Genomic DNA, 22,904 nt, shown 5'->3' with positions numbered 1-22,904 from the left:
AGAGCGCGTCCATACAGTTCCCAGACCAGCTTATACTGGCACACGGTTATGCCGACATTTCAAGGTTTTCCAAGTAGGAGACGCAAATCTTTCTTTCCTTGCTTTTGCCATGCATGTATCAGTTGTTGCGCCAACTTGCACTTCAGGCAAGAACCACCACTTATTTGACGAAATGTGCAAGCTTCTCTCAACTTATTACTGTGACAGAAAACGTGTCACTGTGACACATGTTGAATTTTACCGCCGTCAGAAATGTCCAAAACAATCTTACAAAGCCTGGGCTGAGAATTACATAATTGAGCCTGTTGTAAATTTGCCACAAGTACCACTCACAAATCTTATGCTGACCATATAGTGTGTGGTGATAGTATGTGTCTGGCTCCGGATAGGGAAGTTGGCAAAAAAGCACTTCAAAGTGAGAATCTGAAGCTTACAGCCATGCTCTATAAAGAACAGTCCATCAGTCCTTTGAAATGCCATAGGTCACTGGTGACCAGATTGCTTGAAGGGAAGTATCAGATTGCTGTGTGAGGGGAGTGTTGCTCAGTCAACTCATGTTGGGCATGCTGCAACTGTTCAGGATGACGGGTAAGCCACTGCAGCAATACAACCTTACAACCTTCACCGCAGCACTACATGGAGCAGCGTCGGTCATGGCCACAGCAGCAATAGGCCGCGTCACGACAACGGCCACATGTTCCCCTTCTCTCTTGCCCATACTGCTTTGTCTGACATGAGTGTGCTGGGTGCCCTAAGCGTTGGGTAATTTGCAAGAAATGTTGAAACAAAGGCCACATTGCATCGGTGTGCAAACTTGTCTTCAAATGTGGTGCGCACTGTCGATGTGCATAAACTATATCTCTATAATGACTGTTTCCCTAAACACATTGTTTATCGACTTGCATGTGTTTAATAAACAGCTAAAAATGCAAGTGGATACAGGAACATACAGGTTTCACGGATGTCGGTTTGCTCCAATTAACAGCAGAATCTGGTCCTAGGTCAGTTGTCCACTCCTGTCTCTTACAAATTTGTTGTTCGCTCTCTTACCTGCCTTGAGGATTCATTCTCATAGTGCAGACCTGTTCTGGTTAGAAGCATTTCCTTTCAGTTTCTCCATAGTCATGAGGTAAATTTAGTGTCACATTAAGTTCCATATCAGTAGCTGGAGGCCCTCTGCTCTGAGCTTTGTCTCCATTTTCCCCTGGGCTCAATTGTGGTACTGGTTTTCAGGCCCACGTTACCATGAAAGAGTCTTCCTGCCCTCATTTGTTTCAGCTGTGGCAGGTGCCTGTCACGTTGTGTCGCTCTGTCAACGCCAAATTAGACTGTTTGGACATCACTCAATGTCACTCAACCTATTTCTTCCAGGTAATGGGCTACACAACTAGTCATAGTTAAGAAGATAATGGGTAAGCTTCGCCTCCGTAGCAACTTCAGTGGCACAATTAATGCACTGTCCGTGACAGATACATACCCTTTGACCTGCCCTTTTGAGTTGCCCGCAAAATTGCCAGGCAGCCACTACTTTTCCAAGACCGATTTCTCAGAAGCATGCACTTCCCCCTGATAAGGCTACTGAGCATCTTCTCATTGTCAATACACCTTTCAACCTGTACCAATATCAACACTTGCCTTTTAGCGTCGCTACGTGCTAGCAATTTTTCAGCATTTTTTAGAATAGCTTACAGGCTCCGTACCCAGCTGCATCAATTACCTCAATGATATAGTCACTTCAGGTATATCCACCAAAGACCACCTTAACAATCTCTGATCGTTGTTTTCTGTTTTGCAGTCTGTGGGTCTAAAGTGCAGTTTATCCAAATCTCAATTTCTGCAGCCACCAATTGAGTACCTACGTTTTGAGGTTTCTCACACAGGGGTCAATCCGTTTCATGGCCATACTGATGCAACCGCAGCTGACCTCCATTAAGGAACTGTAGGCGTTTCTAGGTAAAGATGCATCCACTGTTGCTCAGCCTCTGCACGTGCTTTTGTGTAAAACTGTGCCTTTTTTCTGGTCCCCAGCTTGTGACCAAGTGTTTGCTTTGCTTAAGACTAAGCTTCAATCTGCATTGTGTCTGGCCACTTTTCCGCCAGGTTGGCATCTAGAGTTGGCTACAGATACCTCTCACACAGTGTTGGCGCATAAATACATGTATGGGTTTGAACTACCCATTACTTATGCTTCTAAGACAAACTCCCACTCAGCACTGGTATTCTCAGATTGAAAAGGAGTCTTCAGCAATTGTGTTTGCCCTCAAGAAATTTCACATCTTCTTAAGTGATTCTAAGTTCCATGTAATCATGGACCACAAGCCATTTGTTATCTTATCTCGCATTCCAATCAGGATGGACCCGGGGTTCAATCAGGATGAGTTACTTTGTTTCTATTTAGATACTGAGAACCAGAATGTGGTCAATGGTTTTCCCCATCACTGATACCATGATAGCGTCAGCCATCATCATGGATTTTGTACTTGGTTGAGTCCTCTAATTTGTGCAACATGGTTGGCCAGAGAAAACCCCCAGCCATGTCTCTGATCCTTTCATAATTACTTCTTCCTTCAGTGTTTGATGGGGTTCTTTTGTTAGCTATGGAGGACACTGCTCCACGAGTTGCGATTCCTGCTTCCTTATGCCGTAATGTACTGCGGCTTCTGCACGTCAGGCATTGGGGGACCTCTAGCACTAAACATTTGTCCCGCCAGCATGTATGTTGGCTGGGCACAGTTGGGGACATTATGCAGCTTATCGCCACTTGCACTAACTGTCTTCAGCAACACAAGCCCATGTGGGCAACTTTTACCCCTGGCCAAGACCACAGCACCATGGGAGCTTCTCCATGTTGATTTTGCTGGGCCCTTTCTAAATCAGTATTGGCTCATTGTAGTGGATGCCTATTCCACAGTTCCCTACATAACGTGTTGTCCATCCATTTCTGCAGCAGCCACTACTTTTGGTCCTGTCCAAGATTTTTGCAATTGAGGGACTTCTGTATACATGGTTACTGAAACGGCTTCCAAGTCTGTTTCTCAAGAATTTGCATCTTTTTGTCAGATTAGTGCTTTTTGCCATCTCACAACTCCCCCGTTTCATCTTCAATCTCATGGTAAGACCAAATGCACAGTTCAGACGTCTAAAACTCAGAGGCAGAAGTTTGTATCTGGTAGGTCCCCTGAAGCTGCTTTGGACAATTTTTTGAGTTTGTGCCATTTCAGTGCAGTGGGAAACAAGAGCAGTGGGGAAGAGATGCTAAATGGATGCTAACCATGGACCCTCCTTCACCAGCTGAACCTGACTCTGCGTCAGCTAGTGTCACCTGCTCCATGACAGTTTCAGCTCTGTGCACCTGTCTGGGCTCATGGCTTTGGGTGTCAAGCAAACTGGGTCCCTGCCATCATCGACCGTCACCCGCACTCCTGATGGGCAGACGTCTTGTCACTTTGACCAGCTGCATCTGTGCATGGTGGACCCTGTTCTGGACGATACATTGCCTCTCCCGCTGCTGCTAATGCCTGTTCCTGTGTCACAAATGGTCTGGCTCACACCACAGAAGGGGTTGCTGCCTGGCAGGTTGTTGTCTTGGGCTCCTGCCTCTGCCGCCTCTCCTTGACTACTGTCATCGTTGCAGCCCCTACTGCACCTGTCGCCACAACAGCCACCTCCACTGCTGAATCCTGTGCAGCCGTCGTCTGACACCTCCACTGATGCCTCCAGCACCGACTGCTGACCTCAACAAGGACGTCACTATGGAGTTGTCAAACCTGGTCCTACCCTAAGGCCTCTCACAAGGGGTGGGGTGGGGGGGAGGGGGGTGGGATAGCACGCCAACCCGCCCCCTCATTACTTCCGCCCCTACTCGCCAGTGTGTGCCTGCTACATGATGCAGCAGTCGCTGTCGTCGGGTGATGAAATGGATGTCAGCACAATCATTGGTGTTTTCCCTGACTCGTAATCTCAGTGCGAGATCAGTGTTTTCTTTTTTTTTCATGGTATCAGTGGTTTTTTTTTTTTCAGAGTGTTTTTACATACATTTGTAGTTTTCACACCCCCTAAGAAAGGAGTAGTGATGTATCTTCACTCACATCTGTACAGTTCACAGATTCACTTATAGGGGCCACCTGAGTCAGCCCCCTAAGGTGCTCTTGTGAGTCGCCAAAGAAACAGCATTATTTAAGAGCTCACAAATGAGTGTTCAGTCTATTCCTTATGCTATATTGCTCTTGTCAATGTGTTCAGTGCTATGCAAAACCTGTATCTTAGGTGTTGTTCTATGAAGTACTATGTTTCATAAATTTTGTTTGTTTTCGCTATAACATGAGGAAATTAAATTTAAGTGTTATTAAGAGTGAAACAAAGTAGAGGTACACTGAAGTGTCAGGCATCAAAAATGAAGCATAGTGACAATGCTTACTCATCAAGTTACCTTCCATTAGGAAAGTGGGTGCACTCAGCGACTGTTATGTATTTATAAATGATAGAGTGCAGCAATCCATCGTCCTCTTTTTGTTTGCAGGTTTCATTATGCAAATCCGGATTTCGGCTGGAGCCTAGCCATTATCAATGCTCTATTTTTTTATCTCGATGCATGTTAGCTCGCTGTTCCCAACAGGGAACTAACTAACACACATTGGGACTAGGAAACAGTGCATTGATAATGGCTAGGCACTAGTTGAAATCTGGATTTGCGTAATAAAAGGATGACTGACTGCTGACTATCATTTATAAATATTTACTTACTTTAAAAACAAAGATTCCAAGACTTACCAAGCGGGAAAGCGCCGGTAGATAGGCACAATGAATAAAACACACAAACACACACACAGAATTTCGAGCTTTCGCAACCGGCGGCTGCTTCGTCAGGAAAGAGGGAAGGAAAAGGAAAGATGAAAAGATGTGGGTTTTAAGGGAGAGGGTAAGGAGTCATTCCAATCCCTTACCCTTACCCTCCTTACCCTCTCCCTTAAAACCCACATCCTTTCATCTTTCCTTTTCCTTCCCTCTTCCCTGACGAAGCAGCCGCCGGTTGCGAAAGCTTGAAATTCTATGTGTGTGTTTGTGTGTTTCATTCATTGTGCCTATCTACCGGCGCTTTCCCGCTTGGTAAGTCTTGGAATCTTCGTTTTTAATATATTTTTCCCATGTGGAAGTTTCTTTCTATTTTATTTACATTATCATTAATTTGAACCCAATATTTACTTACTTTGTTATAGTCAGGGCATGACTCGATATTATTAGAAATTTCCTTTCAGACAATGCGATTTTCAAATTTGCCCGACAGCAAAACGAAAAGTTCATGGACTAGCAGTGACTAGATGTATGCATCACAAAACAATTTGTTTTTTCAATATAGTCTCATTTTAGGTCAACTTTATTACACCTTTTGCAGAGAGTGAAGTCCATACATGAAGTGCAGATCTATAGGATAAGTAAAATATCCGTCTATGGCTGCCATAACTTCTCTCACTGAACTCAAAATGTTACTGTATTTTATGGACTATATGATGCATTTAATTTTTAAGCAATTTTTTAAACAATAACATTTTTATCATTTTTATTATTAGATTGCAAAGCCAGACTAAAAAAGAGTTTTTAGTTTATAAAACCGAACTGACCTTTAAAATCCCTTTAAATCAACGTATTCAGTTTTGGCCATTTTCCATTCAGTCCTCTATTTGCACAATTAGTCTTCTTCATTTTTTTCAGTTCTTCACTATCCTGCAAATCACATATGGTTTTTTTATCTGTTGATGGAGGGCCAAAATGCCACTCAGCTGCTCTGTTTCCACATTCTTCTGCATATGGTATTATTTTCAAATTTTACCCCACGTCATATGAATACCTTTTTATTTTTTCCCATTATGCCATTATGAAACTAGTTGCTACAAAGATGTGGTACTGTTAACGCTAACACAAATCACTTTCAACTGAAGTTCACTGGCACCATAGACTGCAATGACGCATCAAAGGCTGGGCAGTGTTCTGGGTTTGTGTTGGCAGGGGGGAGGGGGGGGGGGGGGGGGAGACAGTGTTAGCAAGCTTGTGAATTCCCAAAACTCTTGTTCGTCACATTGGTATGCTGCTACTGCCAGTTGAATCCAATGTTGCCAGGTAGAGATAGGTTCTCCGTGGCATCAAATATATGGCCATTTTTAAGACTGGCAGGAATTTTAAATCAAACATTGGACATTTTTATATTATTTTCAAGTATAAGATGTATCTGAATTTTGGAGGCGATTTTTTTGAAGACAAAAGAGCATCTTAGTCCATTAAATACTGTGATTTAAAAAAGTTTAGTCACACAATGCAAAATGTGGGATGGAATACAACAATATGGAAAGGGTATATTGTTATCCACAACATAGGATAGACACTGAGTGGCAGACAGGCACATTAAATAAAGACAACTTGTATCGTCAGCTCTTAAGCAGGACTTCCAAAGATTTAAGAAGGTGGTCTTCCACAGCTCTTCAATAAGTGAAGATTGGCACAATTTACTGCCAAGAGCTACTGACAGAGGTTCTGTAATGAACAATCCTCTTTGGCCCGCAGAACTTCATTGGATTCAGTTTCTAGCCAACATTCGGAATGTTAAGGCTGACTATTAATATAAGATGAATGAGTGCACTGTTTCACACATTTTTATGACTGACGACATAATTTTTTTACTATTTGACAACAGTGAGAAATTCATGAATTTTATTAACTGGTGCCATTGATTTCATTGCCTAGTATGAAGATATAAAAGCTTTTATGAATCTGATGATGATCTGTGGAATGAAATTGGTTCTTTACCAAAGAAATTTTATCGGCAGCTCTTGAAACTGATTGCAGCCAGACAGTGTCAAATATGCTAAGATTGATTGTTACAAGAATTCTTATTTCAAATCCTTATTTCCCATTGCCAAAGACCATTTGTGGGAATGTGCACTGTCCTCATAAAAAATTACTTTTCACCCTTCTTTTGCAATCCTGGCCTCTTTTCAAAAACTTTACCATTCAGTTGGCCCAGAAGACATGCGCAGCATTTGTCAGTTTTTGCCTTAGTCATCACATGGTACCAATTACCCGAATCCCTACCACCGTCAAGAAAATACTGGCAATAACCTTTTCAGTACATGAAATAAAGTTCGCGTTTTCTGTTGCTGGACCAATGTTTCCAACAACTGTTTTTATTCCTATTTCATTTCGAACACGGCACAATGAACACGTCGCACCTACATCAATAAACTGTGCACAAAATCAGTTTAATTCTCTTTGACGATTGAAACTTTGCTGAGAGTTCATTTTCGCATTTGCTTTTGGTCACCATTCAACCAAGTTGGCACTCGAAACTTCCTGGCAGATTAAAACTGTGTGCTGGACCTAGACTTGAACTCGGGACCTTTGCCTTTCGCGAGCAAGTGCTCTACCAACTGAGCTACCCAAGCATGACTCATGCTTCGTCCTCACAGCTTTACTTCTGCCGGTACCTCATCTCCTACCTTCCAGTCTTTACAGAAGCTCTCCCACGAGAGCTTCTATAAAGTCCCGAGTTCGAGTCTAGGTCCAGAACACAGTTTTAATCTGCCAGGAAGTTTCATATCAGCACACACTCCTCTGCAGAGTGAAAATCTCATTCTGGAAGCTGGCACTCATCTTGAAAAAACTTTTACACAGTTGATGCTTCATGTAAAATATATTTTACACTTTTTTCTGACATGGCTATAAGATCTGCTATTTCATACACCTTTAACACAGACAATCTGACGCCATATTGACACTTTCTCCACAACAATTTCGTTTGTGGTTTTTAATTTAGTATGTCCTTTAGGTGGATCATCTTCAGGAGAAATACAGCCACATTTTTATTCAGTCACACATTCCTTAAACGTTTGAAGGTGGGAGTAGACTCGCTCTTAACCTTTATCAATTTTAGACAGATTTCCATCGGCAATCAAGTACCCAAAACAATAAATTTTATAACAACACAGTATTTCAGAATACCCATGTAACAAAACACAAGGCATCTATACCATTTTGAGAACTTTTCACCTTACCCTCACATTGCTTTATACAACAAACTACATAACTTGATCTTACTCTATCTATTTCAGACAAAAGATGTGTATCCCATAACTGTCTGTAATCTTGCTGCATCTTATCACATTTCAGTGCTGACGATCTGAATTCATTGAACAGTTCCACTTTGTAAAGGCACTCTCCACAAATAAGCTGTGACAATCCATTGCCAGGGTGGATCTGAAAAACAGAAACAAATGCTAACAGTATTACAGGAGCTTGCAGCAATTTATTTTTCAGCAAGGACAATGTGTATTAAAACAACTACCTGCTGAGGAAAAGCTAGAGGACACATGAAGAAAACTTATTAAAGTTGAGATCAGTGTAAATATATCATTTTGATAGATGCATGTGGGATATGTCCCTACACCACGTTTCACACTCCCCTTTCCCTTAATATATAATACAAACAAAACATAGCACAATACCACCGTGCACTGAACAAGTGCTCACCTCAGTCATCAAGAAACAGGTAAAACAGGTCAGATGAAAACAATGGCTACCCATCTCCCCTACAAATTTGTCAAGGATGACAAAACATGATCCTCATATTGCCCACAACACACCGATTCCATGTCCACACGACATCACTGACCTCAGTAAATACATCAAGCAACAAGTATTTATTTGCAACAGTTGTTACAGTAGCAAAATACGTAGAAAATACCACATATGGATTTTTAATTATACAGTTCACTTGTAAAACTTGTAATTAGTAGTTCTGGTGCAGCAATGGAAGAATCTCTTGTCCATCAAAATTTTAGTGAAAGCTTCTCTGGCTTGTTTTGATAATTTTGTGTCTAAACTTCAGCTAGTATTTTGCAGGGTAAGCAACTGAGCTGCTACACACCATATCGTTGAATGCCATGTTCGATATGAATGTGCAGTTCTGATGTGTCTTGTACAAGTATACTGCATTATAGTATTGAGCCATTTCTTCGCCTTGCACTTTTGTGCAATATAGTGACACAATATTATTGAGTCAATAATATTGAGCATGTGAGGGCTGCTTTAGCTAATGTACCGGCAAATTTAATATTTTGTAGAATACTCTTCATTGATCATATTATTTTAACTCAACAAACTGCAAATATAAATCATGTCACCACTAAAACAAATTATATCCCTCAATGAAATGATTTAGGCTTAAAGAGTATCATTTTAAATCATGTGTCCACTAATTACTGCTGATTACAATTACTTTGGAACTATTTTCGCAAGATATGCGAGTTAGAAATTTACAATTCTTATCAGCCATTGTCAATATTTTTAACTAGATATTTCATACAAAGAAAGTCAAAGTACAAAACTCTTACAGATTTGTCAGAAATCAAAATGTATGGAAACAACTTCAATGCTGATGCTCTTGTGTCTGATCAGATTAAACAAATTAATGAATAAATTACAAGGATATGTATAAAATGGCTGGTCAATTCGTACCTTCAGGAGGTGAATTTGCAGTATGCCAAGATATAGTTATTATCACTATATACCAGAAAAAATGTACTGATCGTACATTTTGAGGTGACTTGGCAGTTACATACACAAAGTTTAGCAAAGTTGTGAGTTGCAGGCTGCAACAGTTAAGTATAGGTGACATATCACAGCGCTTGAAAGTAGAAGAAGTGAGGAAATCCAGCAAATTATAGATTTTGTATGAATATCTTCCAACTTTGCACAGTGGAAAAAAGCATTTAGACCCCAAATTTTCTGGAGCAATCTGACATTACAGCAACAGATCGAAAGAAGAGTTAAGAAACTGAAGACTTTCTTACTGCTTGGTAACAAAAGGGTGATGCAAAAATAGTGCATGGATTTCAAACTAGTATAATTAGCCCTATTTTGATCACATACAAAATGTTCTCATATCACTACAGTTGGTAATGTACCCAATTTATTAACTGTTACTTTTTAACATTTTCAAAATAACGCCAGGCAGATAGTGGCCTTGTTCGTGAATACATATTAAAAGTTTAAACAGCAGCAATTTCCTGACTTGTTGCAACTTTCAGGTCATTGAGTGTAAGAAGTTTGTTACAGTACACTTCACTTTTTAGGTAACCCCATAAGACGAAGTCAAAAACAAACAGATCTAGCGAGGGTGCTGGACAGTGGACATAGCTGAAATGTGAGATTGTGTGTTGGGGAAACATTTGAAGACCTAACATCCTAAATGTGGTAATGACCAAAGGCATTGTTTTGAGATACAACAAAAACAGTATTGTACGACACATTACTGCAGTTCCGGTGTTATTCTATTGACGTTGAACTGATAAGACTACAGCCATTACTAAACACATCAGATGAGTTTGCAATTGCAAATAATTAATACCATCAGCTGTAGAATGGAATGGAGACAATGAAAATATGTGCCGGACCGGGACTCGAACCCGGATTTCCCGCTTATCACGAGCGGTCACCTTACCATTTGGGTATCCAAGCAAGACTCATCCCGTACAGATCAGACGTTGTGTTTGAAAGTCACATGCGCAGTATTGGCAGACAAATACACTATTGCAGTGCCAATGTCATTCTGATGACAATGCACGGCAGCGACCACAGCCATTACTAAACACATCAGATGAATTCATAATTGTGAATAATGATTACCATCCACAGTAGAATGAAATAACGACAGTGAAAATTTGTGCCAGCCCAGGACTCGAACCCGAATTTCCCACTTATATTGTGCAGTCGCCTTACCATTTGGCTATCTGTGCACGACTCACGGCCAGACACAGACTTCCGTGTGTTGTCAACCATACGCCAACGATCTGTACTCGTACATCCATTATGTGTATTCCCATACAGATCAAACGTTGTGTTTAAAAGTCGCATCCCCTGCTTCAAGTCCCAGTCCAGCACAAATTTTCACTGTTGTCATTCCATTCTACAGCTGGTGCTAGTCATTATTCATAATTGTAAATTCATCTGATGTGTTTAGTAATGGCTGTGGTCGCCGCAGTGTATCGTCATCAGAACACCACCACCACCACCACCACCACCACCACCACCACCACTGCAATATTTTATCTGCCGATTCTGGGCATGCGACTTTCAAACACAATATCTGATCAGTACAGGAATACACATAATGGATGTGCGAGTACAGATCATAGACATTTGGTTGATGACATTAGGAAGATTGGGTCTGGCCTTGAGTTGTGCACGGATAGCCAAATGGTAAGGTGACCACTGGCGAAAAGCGGGAAATCTGGGTTCAAGTCCCAGTCCAGCACAGATTTCCATTATCATTCCATTCTACAGCTGATGGTAGTCATTATTCGCAACTGTGAATTCATCTGATGTTTATCGTACAACATACAAAATAAGCACACACATTTTACTGTATTGATACATTTATTAACCTCCAGGAAATATTAACTATATCACAAGTCCAGAGAAAAATACACTGAATTGTCCAGAAAAAGAAAATTAAAAATTTGGGAGCAGAAGAGGTCTTAACACATGATCTTATTCAGACTAAATGTGCTAAGTCGAACAGAGACAATTATTGACAAAACATACCTAAATATAAGAGATTTAAACAACATGCAACAAATATCTTCTGTTTCCAGGATCATTACACAGATCAGTAAAAAACTGCCGATGGTGATGTGGTGCAAAGGGTACCACAGCAAGCAAATCCTTTTCTCAGCAGACAATCATCGAACATGTGGGAATACTGAAAGTTGTGTATGAATGAAATTGTCAACAATTTTTCCTTTCTTAGAACGTTTACACTTTCCCATCGTTCAATGTCACTGAATGTTCTTTTGACGTACACTATTCTAGGTAAAGGATTTGAATTTATGCAGCTGAACTGATTTGTACCTCTTTTGTGTTTATGACTTTATCAGTGGCAGCCAGGAAGTTAACAAAGTCCTTTTCTTCCATTTTGAGTGTCTTAATTGGTAAAGAAAAGTGTGGTGAAGTAAGTACTTTTTATACACCATCAGTTACATAACTTTTTTCAGATGGAAGATAAGGAAAGGATAAATACTTTATTTCAGTCCCTGTAGTAATGCATGACATCACCAACAACTTTAATCTTAGCACAATTCAGAGCACCTTTAACACATATGGGCAAAGACTCTGATTCATTTACTTTATGACGATTCCTCGTCCTAACAACCAACGGCATTGTAGACGTATAATAAGATGTACCACGGTCTTTGTTATACACTTCACATATCTGACATGTGCGATAAGCAATAACTTCTTGGCTGTTGAAAGTCTCCAGCCCTGATATAGTCTCCACTTTACCACCACATAGTAGAGCCCCAGTAATCCAACCATTACTATGTGCTCTAGCAATCGCATTAGTAAGTGTAAAATTCAGTACGTTTCCACAAAACAATGAAGGGCCACATAGAATAACTTGCGCACCTATTCCACTCTTCATAGTAATAGCTATATTATCAATAGCTTTATACACTGTAAGACGTGAACGCCTTCTCCTCCTAAAATAATGTGGCATAACTATTCTGTGTTGATGCTTCTGCACTTGCGACTGCTCGACAACTGACGCCATCTTATCAGAAACATCACTTAAACAGCTGCAAGTTATCGCTAACCGCAACTTCCGGTTCGTCCTTTGCGTACAGCTGCCAGCTTTCGTGTTACAACTTTTGTGTTCATGCTCTTGACAACAGTGAGGCAATAAGGTGTTTGTGGCATGAGGGTGAAGAGTATCAAGGAGATAACAACATAGCAAAACCCTGTATTTATATACATGGTTTTTGCTCTGTCCACAACAGTTCACTCCAACTCACAGGTTTCTTTTTGTTACCAGTTACATTGATAATATTTTTAGCGCAATTCAGGACATGGAACAGACATCATGTTATGTTCTTAGGTCTATGAGAGCCTTCACCCTTATGACACGAACACATTATTGCCTTACTGTTGTCAAGACCATGAACAATGAAGTTGTAATATGAAAGCTGGCATTAGTAGAACATATCTGAGTGTTTAAAAGTTGGAATAAACAATACTTTTTGCATATCAACTGCTAATGTATGTGTGTTACTCCCAGGCATATGAAGATGTCACATCATTTTTCATGTTTGTCATTGCACTTTCTGCCATCGCATGGTGCAGTTCTAGTGTCTTCTCAGCTTTTCTGTTCTCTTGTGAGTGTCCTTTCCCCTCAAGGTGCTACGAGTCAAATGTCTTACAAGTATCTGACCTTGGTCTATTTGCAAAGTATTTAAGAAATACCCTTCTATACTCCATTTCATTAACTTTAATCTCTGGTAATTTGACTTTAAATGCGTTGTATAAGTGACTAATATTGACAACACATGTGAGGTAGTCTTTAGAAGACTTTCTTCTACTACAATGGGTCTCCTCTATTGGAACTTACTTTGTATGTTGCTTTACCCATAGAACATCATGGTCAGTATATTTTTATATCTAAAAACAAAGATGATGTGACTTACTAAACAAAAGTGCTGGCAGGTCGATAGACACACAAACAAACACAAACATACACACAAAATTCGAGCTTTCGCAACCGGCGGTTGCTTCGTCAGGAAAGAGGGAAGGCGAGGGAAATATGAAAGGATGTGGGTTTTAAGGGAGAGGGTAAGGAGTCATTCCAATCCTGGGAGCGGAAAGACTTACCTTAGGGGGAAAAAAGGATAGGTATACACTCGCGCGCACACACACACATATCCATCCGCACATACACAGACACAAGCAGACATTTGTAAAGGCAAAGAGTTTGGGCAGAGATGTCAGTCGAGGCGGAAGTACAGAGGCAAAGAAGTTGTTGAAAGACAGGTGAGGTATGAGCGGCGGCAACTTGAAATTAGCGGAGGTTGAGGCCTGGCGGATATTGAGAAGAGAGGATATACTGAAGGGCAAGTTCCCATCTCTAGAGTTCAGACAGGTTGGTGTTAGTGGGAAGTATCCAGATAACTCTGACAGTGTAACACTGTGCCAAGATGTGCTGGCCGTGCACCAAGGCATGTTTAGCCACAGGGTGATCCTCATTACCAACAAACACTGTCTGCCTGTGTCCATTCATGCGAATGGCCAGTTTGTTGCTGGTCATTCCCACATAGAAAGCTTCACAGTGTAGGCAGGTCAGTTGGTAAATCACGTGGGTGCTTTCACGATCAAAGGCAGAGCCATGTGTGTATTTAAATGGCTGAAGTTGTTTTGATTTGACATTTTATAAGGCTCTGTTGTGGTCGGCAGCAGTCAACGTGTTTATCAGCTTTCATCAGAAAAATCAGTAATTATCAGTGGACAATGTTGCTGAACTCAAGTGTTTGAGAAGATACATGATTTCCAATCCAAGTTCCGATCAATATTAGATCCCACAAATTTTGAACAACCACTTTTATGTATTTCCCTTTCCCTGTATTACAATGTTGCTCTTCATATTTATTATCTTGTACAGAACTGACTCAACTGTGTGTTGTTTTTAAATAAAGTAATAGACAATTTACTAAGAACAATCACTAAAACCTTTTAATATTTCATTTATTGCTCTTACTCTTGTTAGATATCTGTTGGCTTGATTACAATGCTTGCATCGTTGCTAAAGAGCACCAACTTCTGCTTTACCAGTGTGTCGTATTGTATATTGTGATTTAAACCGGGGACTTAGAAATGACAGAGAGGCTTCATCATCCCGCTGTAGCCCTCAGTGGTTCACAATCCAACAACAGACCACAGCAGTCCACCCACCTCACCACTGCCCCACACCGAACCCAGGGTTATTTATTGTGTTGTACGTCCCCAGTGGAGGCAGTGTGTGACAGGAAATCTCTTTATCTGTGGGTATACAGCTTTTAAATGCACATCATTTAAACTTGTATAATAAATTGGATCAATATTATAAATAGTTACAAATCTGAGTATGTGCTGTGCACTTACAACTCATTTCTACAACTAAAAGTTTAAGTGAAACATATTCATGTGAAAGGTATTGAGATATTTAATGGCATCTGTCTGGCATTGGATAGAATGGCAGATTTTTATAAAGATAACACAATGGGTGCTGCAATGACTAACATGCATGGTCACTCTTTGATCTGGTACTGTAATCAGCAATTTTATTTTAAGTAAAAAAATAACTGGTTCCGATATATAAAAGCAGGCAAGGTGTGATTTTTTATTTCTTTAAAACGGTTTGCATCATTTCCTTCAGCTTGCATGTTTCATAATTCTTATAATTGTCTTTTGTTCGAAAAATCTGCTCTTAAATCACTGTACATCTTTGACGGTATGTTCTTCATGTAATTACCTTACCTTCTGATGAAGTCACCCTTAGAGGTGACGAAACCTGGTCAAGGTATATAGAAAACCTATGCAACCAGTTGGCAGATTTTTACATATTCTTCAAATTTGTGTATACGGTTGTTGCAAACGTCAGCCATGGTCAAAGTTGTGTCTTTTGTTCCCTGAAAACTCTTTTGGTCTGGTGTTCATTTCCCCAGAAAATAATATTCTACCTCTCACTAATGAATGTACACAAGCAAAAAATTGTTTCAGCACTGCTGATGCTACATATAGCAACTACTCCAGATTTTCTTTAATATGACCCCAAAAATTTAGTTTCAGTAGCAACACTAATGTTTTAGTTAGCCATAAATAATACTGGTTGTATTGCATTTTTATTTAGTTTTGTATGGAAATTCAGAGATACCATTTTCTGGGAATTTACCATTAACTTGTTCATGGTAAACCACTCAAGACAGGTCATGCACGATATCTTTTGCAGACGTAGTAAGATGATCCTTGTTATTCCCTTCGATCAATAGACTGGTGTCAATCACAAACAGTGTCGGTTCTGAATCCTCATGTTTAATGAGCTGTCATTTCCACATAGCAAAAATAGAAAATGATCTAAAATTGAGCCCTGTGGAACACAAAGATTTAGTTCTGGAAGATGAACATTGTTCTTGAAGATGAACCTAGAGTTCATTTTCTTCCATATACTTCATTTCTGGGAGTTCATTTTCTCCCATTACTTCATTTCTGTTATCTGAGAACAATATTCCAAACACAATTTACTCCAGTCATTTGGTAGGCCTCTTACACAGTATAGTTCACGCTTCCTCAGGAGAACAGAATGATCAAATTACATCACACTTGTGTTAGGTCTAAGAATAACACTAAGACTTTTGTGTGATTGTCCATTTAAGCCATAGCTTATTAGGCTAGAAGCAGCTTTTTCAGTTGAGTACCATGGCCTGATTCCATTTTGTATGCACAAATAGTATTATTTTTGTTGAATATTATCAGTTACGAAAGGATCACTTTTTCAACAATTTATACAGTCATTTATGAAAGGGTTTTACTCAAAGTCTTGAGAAAATTCTTCACCTAGTACATAATGCTTTAGTGTAGTAGCAGACCAGATGTCATTCCACTTTTGGGCAAAGGCAGATTTGACGTGGATCCGCATATCTGCAGCTGAAATCGCGAAAAGGAATGGAAGTTAAGTATCTGCTTCTATAGCCAAATGTTTAGCCAATTCATTCCCTGGGATGCCCGCATGGCTTGGGATCAAGAGAAAGACAGTCAGTAACTTGCAGGATGCTTATTGAATTGGTATACATTAAAACACTGTTGAGGGAGGCCTGTGTAACAAAATGGAGGGCCGTGTTAATGCCTAGCACCTCCACTGTGAACACACTACCTGATCCAAGCAATAAATGGTGTTCTTAGCCAGTAGGAGACATGAGAGCATATCCTGCCTTATCTATCATCTTAGAAACATCCGTGTAGAAGATGATAGCACCCTGGAAGTCTGCAAGGATTAAACATACAACATGCTGGAAGATCATAGTGGTGACACGGATCTTAGGACCCTCGAATAAATCAGTCCTAATCCATGGTCTAGGCACCATCCAAGGGGAGAGGGGGGAGGAATACACAGGGTGCATTCCAGTAACTGGACATGGAGATCCCAACAGAGGGAAGTCGGACAGATTCCAACAACCGGCAATCCCACCCGTGGGCAGTTATCAGGAGGGAGACATCCCTTATTTGCAAAGAGGATAGGGTATACAGGATGGTCAAGGTGTGTGTTTGGATCTTATGGGCACCCAACAGCGAAGTCTTCAGCGCATAGCACTTATCAAAACAAAGGAATGTGGAGAGAAACTAAAATTGTTGAACACTCATGCTCTCGAAATGAGCACACACTATCTCACATGCACTAAAACCAATTAGGAGACAAAGTAGAAGTCCATTAAATTAAAACACAGAGAAAACAAAACACAGGAGAGTCCAATGAAAAAGGACAGAAATGTGACTGGCTGAAAAAAAATTGGGTGAGCCAGTCATACTGTCGACACATTAAAAACCTCTCCCTAAAATCTTGTTAAAAATGTTGGATAAATCACGAAACTTTAAAACTAGAACAGCATTTGTTTGAACATTGCTTAAAATAGACAGCAAATCTCTCAGCAAATAAAATGCAGTCTAGTAAAATGTGGAGCACAGTAATCTGCACGCCACAAGCACCACACATTGGTGGGTCCTCTTTCTGGACTAAGAATCCTTGCATCATGGGGGTGTGGCCTGTGCGAAGACGAGTAAGAAGTTTCTCATCCTGTCGACGTCGCTGGAAGGAAGTACACCACGGCCGAGTTGTGGGCTTTACATCACGGAGCTTGTTGTCGGTCACTTCCAGCCACTCGTCTTCCCATCGAAGCACGACTTTGTACCTGAACAGCCAGGTGAAAGCATGCAGTGGGATGGCACACTAAAATACCAGAGTATTGCAACATGCTTCCTTGACTGCTCAGTCTGCCCTTTTGCTCCCCACAATTCACATGTGCCTGGGTACCCTCCCTCCCTAGTCACCGAAGTTGGAGAAGGGCATCCTGGATGATTATCTGATGGATACCAACATAGGAGAAAGTGAAGGGCACTCAGAGAATCTGAACAGACAAGAGACTTAGCACTGGATGAATGTCTGATCTGCTATAGTGCCTGCAAGATCGGAGTAATTCTGCAATGCATGATCCGGAAAAACGACGGACCAATCAACAGTCCCCCTTCCCCTGCTTTGACCCCACATGTAAAGACAGCTACATAATTGCATGCTCATATAACATTTCTGTAAATATCAAATTAAAAACAGAAGCAAGGGTGCAAACTCTACTGTACTACACTAAATCTAAAATGACACCGGGCCTCTGCAGTAACCAGGGTGACAGGCAGTTAAAACTGTGGATTTGGGGTTGTACTAGCTCCACACCGAGTGACTCCAGCACATGCTGCATGCAGATCCCGAACAGCATTGTAGCTCGTGGACGCTTGAAGAAAAGGCATTCCTGAGGCGAACAAGCAACAGTATGGTGTGCAGGTGAAGTTGGAGATGCAAAGATCTGACACACCACAAGGAGCTGATGCTGGATGCTAAATGGCTGTTCCCAAGCTGCAGCACAAAGGCAAAATGCAATGAAACTGGAGAAGATGTACCGTGTCCGCTGCCCAAGAGCAGTGGCTAAGGCACCCCTTCAGGGTTCTGGCTTTCATGTCTCTCAGGTGTGGCAACCATGGCAATTTCGAGTAAAAAATTAGGCTCAGAAACCGCACTGATTCTCTAAAATGTAGAATGGTGTTCCCCATATGCAAGGCAGGCAAATTAAAAATATTGCAAGAATGATCAAAATGAACACACACACACACACACACACACACACACACACACACACACACACACACACACACACACTTATCCGCAGAAAACTGAAAGCCCATCTCTGCAGCCCACTCCTCTAGCTTCCGCACAGTATGTTGCAACTGGTGGCTTGCAGTTGCAACACTGGTGGAGGAACATAAAACTGCAAAATCGACCACAAATAAGGAATACTGTACAGGACTCCTTAGCGTAGATAAGATACTGTTTATGGCTATGGCAAATAGGGTAATACTCAACACAATGCACTGAGGGACACCATACTCTGCTCAAAACAAGCTGTTAGCAAGGCACCAACTCGGGTCCAAAAAAATCGTTGGGACAGGAAAGACTGTATGAAGATGAGAGGTGGCTATGGAAGCCCTATTAATACAGTTGTACAAAAATACAGTGTCTCCAATTACTATCGTAAGCCTTACCAATATTGAAGAATATACCAACACACTGCTGCTTATACAGAAAAGCGCACTTAATAGCTGTCTCTAGCAGGGTTAGTTTGTCAACAGTGGACCGGAATTTCCAGAATCCACATTGAGAGTGGCTAAGGAGTTGTCTGGTCTGTAACAGCCAGACAAGATGATCATTCACTCCAGGGTCTTTCCTATGCAGCCCATTAAGGCGATACTCCTGTAACTACTGGGAGACGTATGGTCCTTTCCCGCTTTCAGGAGAGGGATCAGCACTGCCTCCCTCCAGGAGTTAGGGAAGGTGCCTGTCTGCCATGTAAGATTAAAACATTGGAAGAGGATTTGCTTTGATGTCACTGGCAAATGCTGAAGCATGCAGTACCAGGTGCAGTATCACTTGTCTCAGACAGTACCGATTTGAGCTCCCACATGGAGAAACGAGAGTTGTAGGCCTCAGAATAGTCAGATTGGATGTCTAACTTGCCCTTCTCTAAAGTTGCATGGTAACAAAGAAACGCCAGATTCTGCCTTGCATCAGCTGTAGTTTTTGCAAAATGTTCCACCAGCGTCCAAGTGATGTCTCTGGGTATCATTTGGAGATGCCAGTTTCAGTACTGCTGCTATCGGTAAATGACTGTGTTTATCTGAAATGCTCCAAATGGCTTCCCATACTAATGCAGAACAGGTGGAACAGTTGATGGAGTCCAGGAACGCTTACCATGACTGGTTTGTGCTCTCCATAGTGACGCGTTGAGCCTTGGCTCTCACTATTCAAAAGGCTGTGTGGTTGTCTGCTGTTGGGTGGCATTTAAACCATTGAAGAGCTGCACGAATGGCCTAGGTGACTGAATGGGACTCATCTATCCATCAAGGTACAGGTAGCCTCCTAAGAGGACCGAAAGACTGTGGTATGGGTAGGTCAGTGGCATGATGGATCACACACGTGATGTGGGCCACCCATTCCTGGACACTGTCACGGTGTTCAAACATTGCCAACAGGCTGAACAGCATCCAGTCAGCCCTGTTGATAATTCATTTTGGTGGTGTCTGTTCCAGCAATCCTCCATCCAGCAGGTGGAAATTGTCACTGGAATGAAGGTCACCAGTTGCTTCCCACTGTGCTGAGTCTGCAAGGGCTGGATTGCAATAAAGAGAGGTCGGTGGTGGAGGATGACCCAGTAACAGCCGAGAAACGTGTGGGACTGCCTGTGTTAAGGATGAAAAGCTTCTGAGACACCATGGGGTTGTCCAACACTCGATCCCTGGAGCAAGTATAGTGAGAGCCCCATAAAACATTATGGGCATTGAAATCACCCAGCAGGAGAAACGGGTGGGGGAGCTGTTCAATAAGGCCTATGAGAGAATCTGAGTCCATTGCATCCTGCGGAGGTAAGCACAGGGGCAGATAGTGAGCATCGGACTCACATGAACTGCAACGGCTCTGGCTTGTAGAGCAGTAACTACAAGGGGAGAGCAGAGTAGTAGTGTATGTTATTAAAAAAATAAAAACATAGCAACACCTCCCTTGGCTCGTTCCCAGTGACATCATCCTTCCTGTGGAGGGTACAGCTCTAACACAGGGGAATAAGTTCGTTTGAAGTGTGTTTCCTGTAAACACAAGCACAGGGTTTGCTCTGTGCCAGAAGTTTCAGTTCCGCAACACGAGTCCTGAAGTCATTTATGTTCCACTCTAATATGGGGGCCATATATCATGGTGGTTGGACTTGCACCCTGTCTTCCCGCCATGGTGGGGTACCCATAATGGTTGGAGTTTTAGCTTTGGGACAAGATGGTTGCTGCGGGAAGACTTTGCGGTCCACTGACTCTATGCAGAAGCAACAGGGCCATCAAGCCAAATGACATCGACATGGTCTATCAGTCTACCACCTGTTTTTGCCTGTGGCAGAAGTTTCCCATTTGCTTTCTTCGCCTGGGAAGGCTTTGTGAGAACTACCATAACAGTGTCAGAGGATTTTTTACACAATTTTTGTCTATATCAGATTGTCTGAGATCTGATTTTTTTTAAAGATTTTTTACAAGATTACTTGTAAAAAATCCAACACTGGATTTTTTACAAGACTCTGCCATTGGAGGTGCCTTGAATTCCGCAATTGTGGTAACTGTGGCCTTCTCTGATGATTTTGGAGGGGCTATGGGCTCAAAAACGACTGCAGCTTGACAAGTACACAAACAAACACAGGTACTAGTGCAGACACTAGCAACCTACATATGTGTAGAAGTGCTGGCTGTTGAAATAGTCTTTTTAAGGGTGGAAACAAAAGGGGTAGAGAATGGGGGAGGCTTCATGGCATTACAGATAATTGTGGCCTCTCCATATGGGATGTGTTTTGAAGTCTTAATCTGCTGTATCTACCACTCTGCAAGGTAGACAGTTCAAGCCCCACTCCAGACAGGGTGATCCCCAGAGCAATTTACACACTTTGGAGGAGAGGAGCGGCCAATGCCATCATGGGGGGCCTTGCCACATTTTCCACAAGTGGCTTCACCCTTACATCTTAAGGCAGTGTGCCCACAGCACTGGTACTTAAAACAGTGCATTGGGTTAGGTTCATATGGCCATACACTGAGATGTGCTCTGGGAGTTTCGTGCTATTGAAGGTAAGGATGAAAGAGACAGATTTCACCAGACCCCCATCCACCATTTTCAACATATTCTGCATGTCTATGATCCCCTCCTGAGTGCACTGATCCTTCAGTTCCTCCTTGGGAATGTCAAAAAGATCTCGACACATCACAACACCTTTGCTATAGTTCAAAGTGTTATGGAGCTCTGTGTTTATGGCATATTCTCCAAGGCATTTGCATACAACAAAAGTTTTTAGCATGCAAAAGCGTGTAATAAGAATCACTTACGCTGTAAATTCAAGATCATCATGTAGAAACCTGTTCGAGTAACTTTGTATTCTAGTCTCAGTATATTTATTCCTTATTGAAATTTGTTGCAAGTAATACATCTCTACTTCCAACCAATAGCTCAATACATAGTATCAATTCCAAGAATAAGAACACTTTACATAAAGACCTAAAATAACTTACCTTGGTCCAAAAAGGGGTCCAATATTCAGGAACACACATTTTCAATAAATTGCCAGCAACCATTAAAAACTCGGTTTCAGATAAAGCACGGTTTAAACATCGTTTGAAAGACTTTTTGATAAGCAATTCCTTCTACCCTATAGGTGAATATCTTACGAGGGATTGTTGGACAGCTTAAGGAAAAATGTCCGTTAGAATTCAGTTCTGACAGCACTTGGTGACAACAGTGAAGATTAGGTATTTTGCGTATGATAAATTTTTAAAATTTAATAACAATGTTTCATTCTGACAAGAGTATTAATTCTGTAAATATTAGCAGTTCCAGTTTACTGTAATTTATTCACCTTTCTTGACAATCTCCTGACAAATAATAAAGGTAGTAAGCATTGTATTCAAATGTTTTACATTTTTTATGATATTCTTTCTGACATGTTCCACAGCCACAAGAATAATCTCATTTTTAGGTCTGTGGAACGAAAACTAAATGTAATCTAATCTAGCTTCCCAGAGGCTTGTTCCTTGTTGGGAATTAGCAGTTTCAACCAACAGCATTCTATCATACAGTCGTTTGACGGACTTCAGTGAACCTGTGATGCCCTCCAAATCTTTTTGAATATAAAAAGGCAAAACTCTGTAAAAACTGCCCTCTTTCCATTTCACAATTAAAAACAAATTCTGACTGGCAGCATGCATTCTGTTCATAT

At 41.3% G+C, this 22,904-nt stretch overlaps 1 protein-coding gene across 1 annotated transcript in view; it reads right to left on the bottom strand.

The window, feature by feature from the left end:
• The window catches only part of LOC126335005 (uncharacterized), a 276,236-nt gene that overhangs the window by 42,100 nt on the left and 211,232 nt on the right, over positions 1-22,904 (bottom strand). The window contains exon 3 of the mRNA XM_049997834.1: positions 8,086-8,244. Within this exon, the coding sequence (XP_049853791.1) occupies positions 8,086-8,142 (57 nt within the window). The 5' untranslated portion in view covers positions 8,143-8,244. The remainder of the gene's footprint in view (positions 1-8,085; positions 8,245-22,904) is intronic.

This window comes from Schistocerca gregaria, chromosome 2 (genome assembly GCF_023897955.1).
Source record: "Schistocerca gregaria isolate iqSchGreg1 chromosome 2, iqSchGreg1.2, whole genome shotgun sequence".
NCBI lineage: Eukaryota > Metazoa > Arthropoda > Insecta > Orthoptera > Acrididae > Schistocerca > Schistocerca gregaria.
This window is presented reverse-complemented; position numbering and strand designations above follow the sequence as displayed.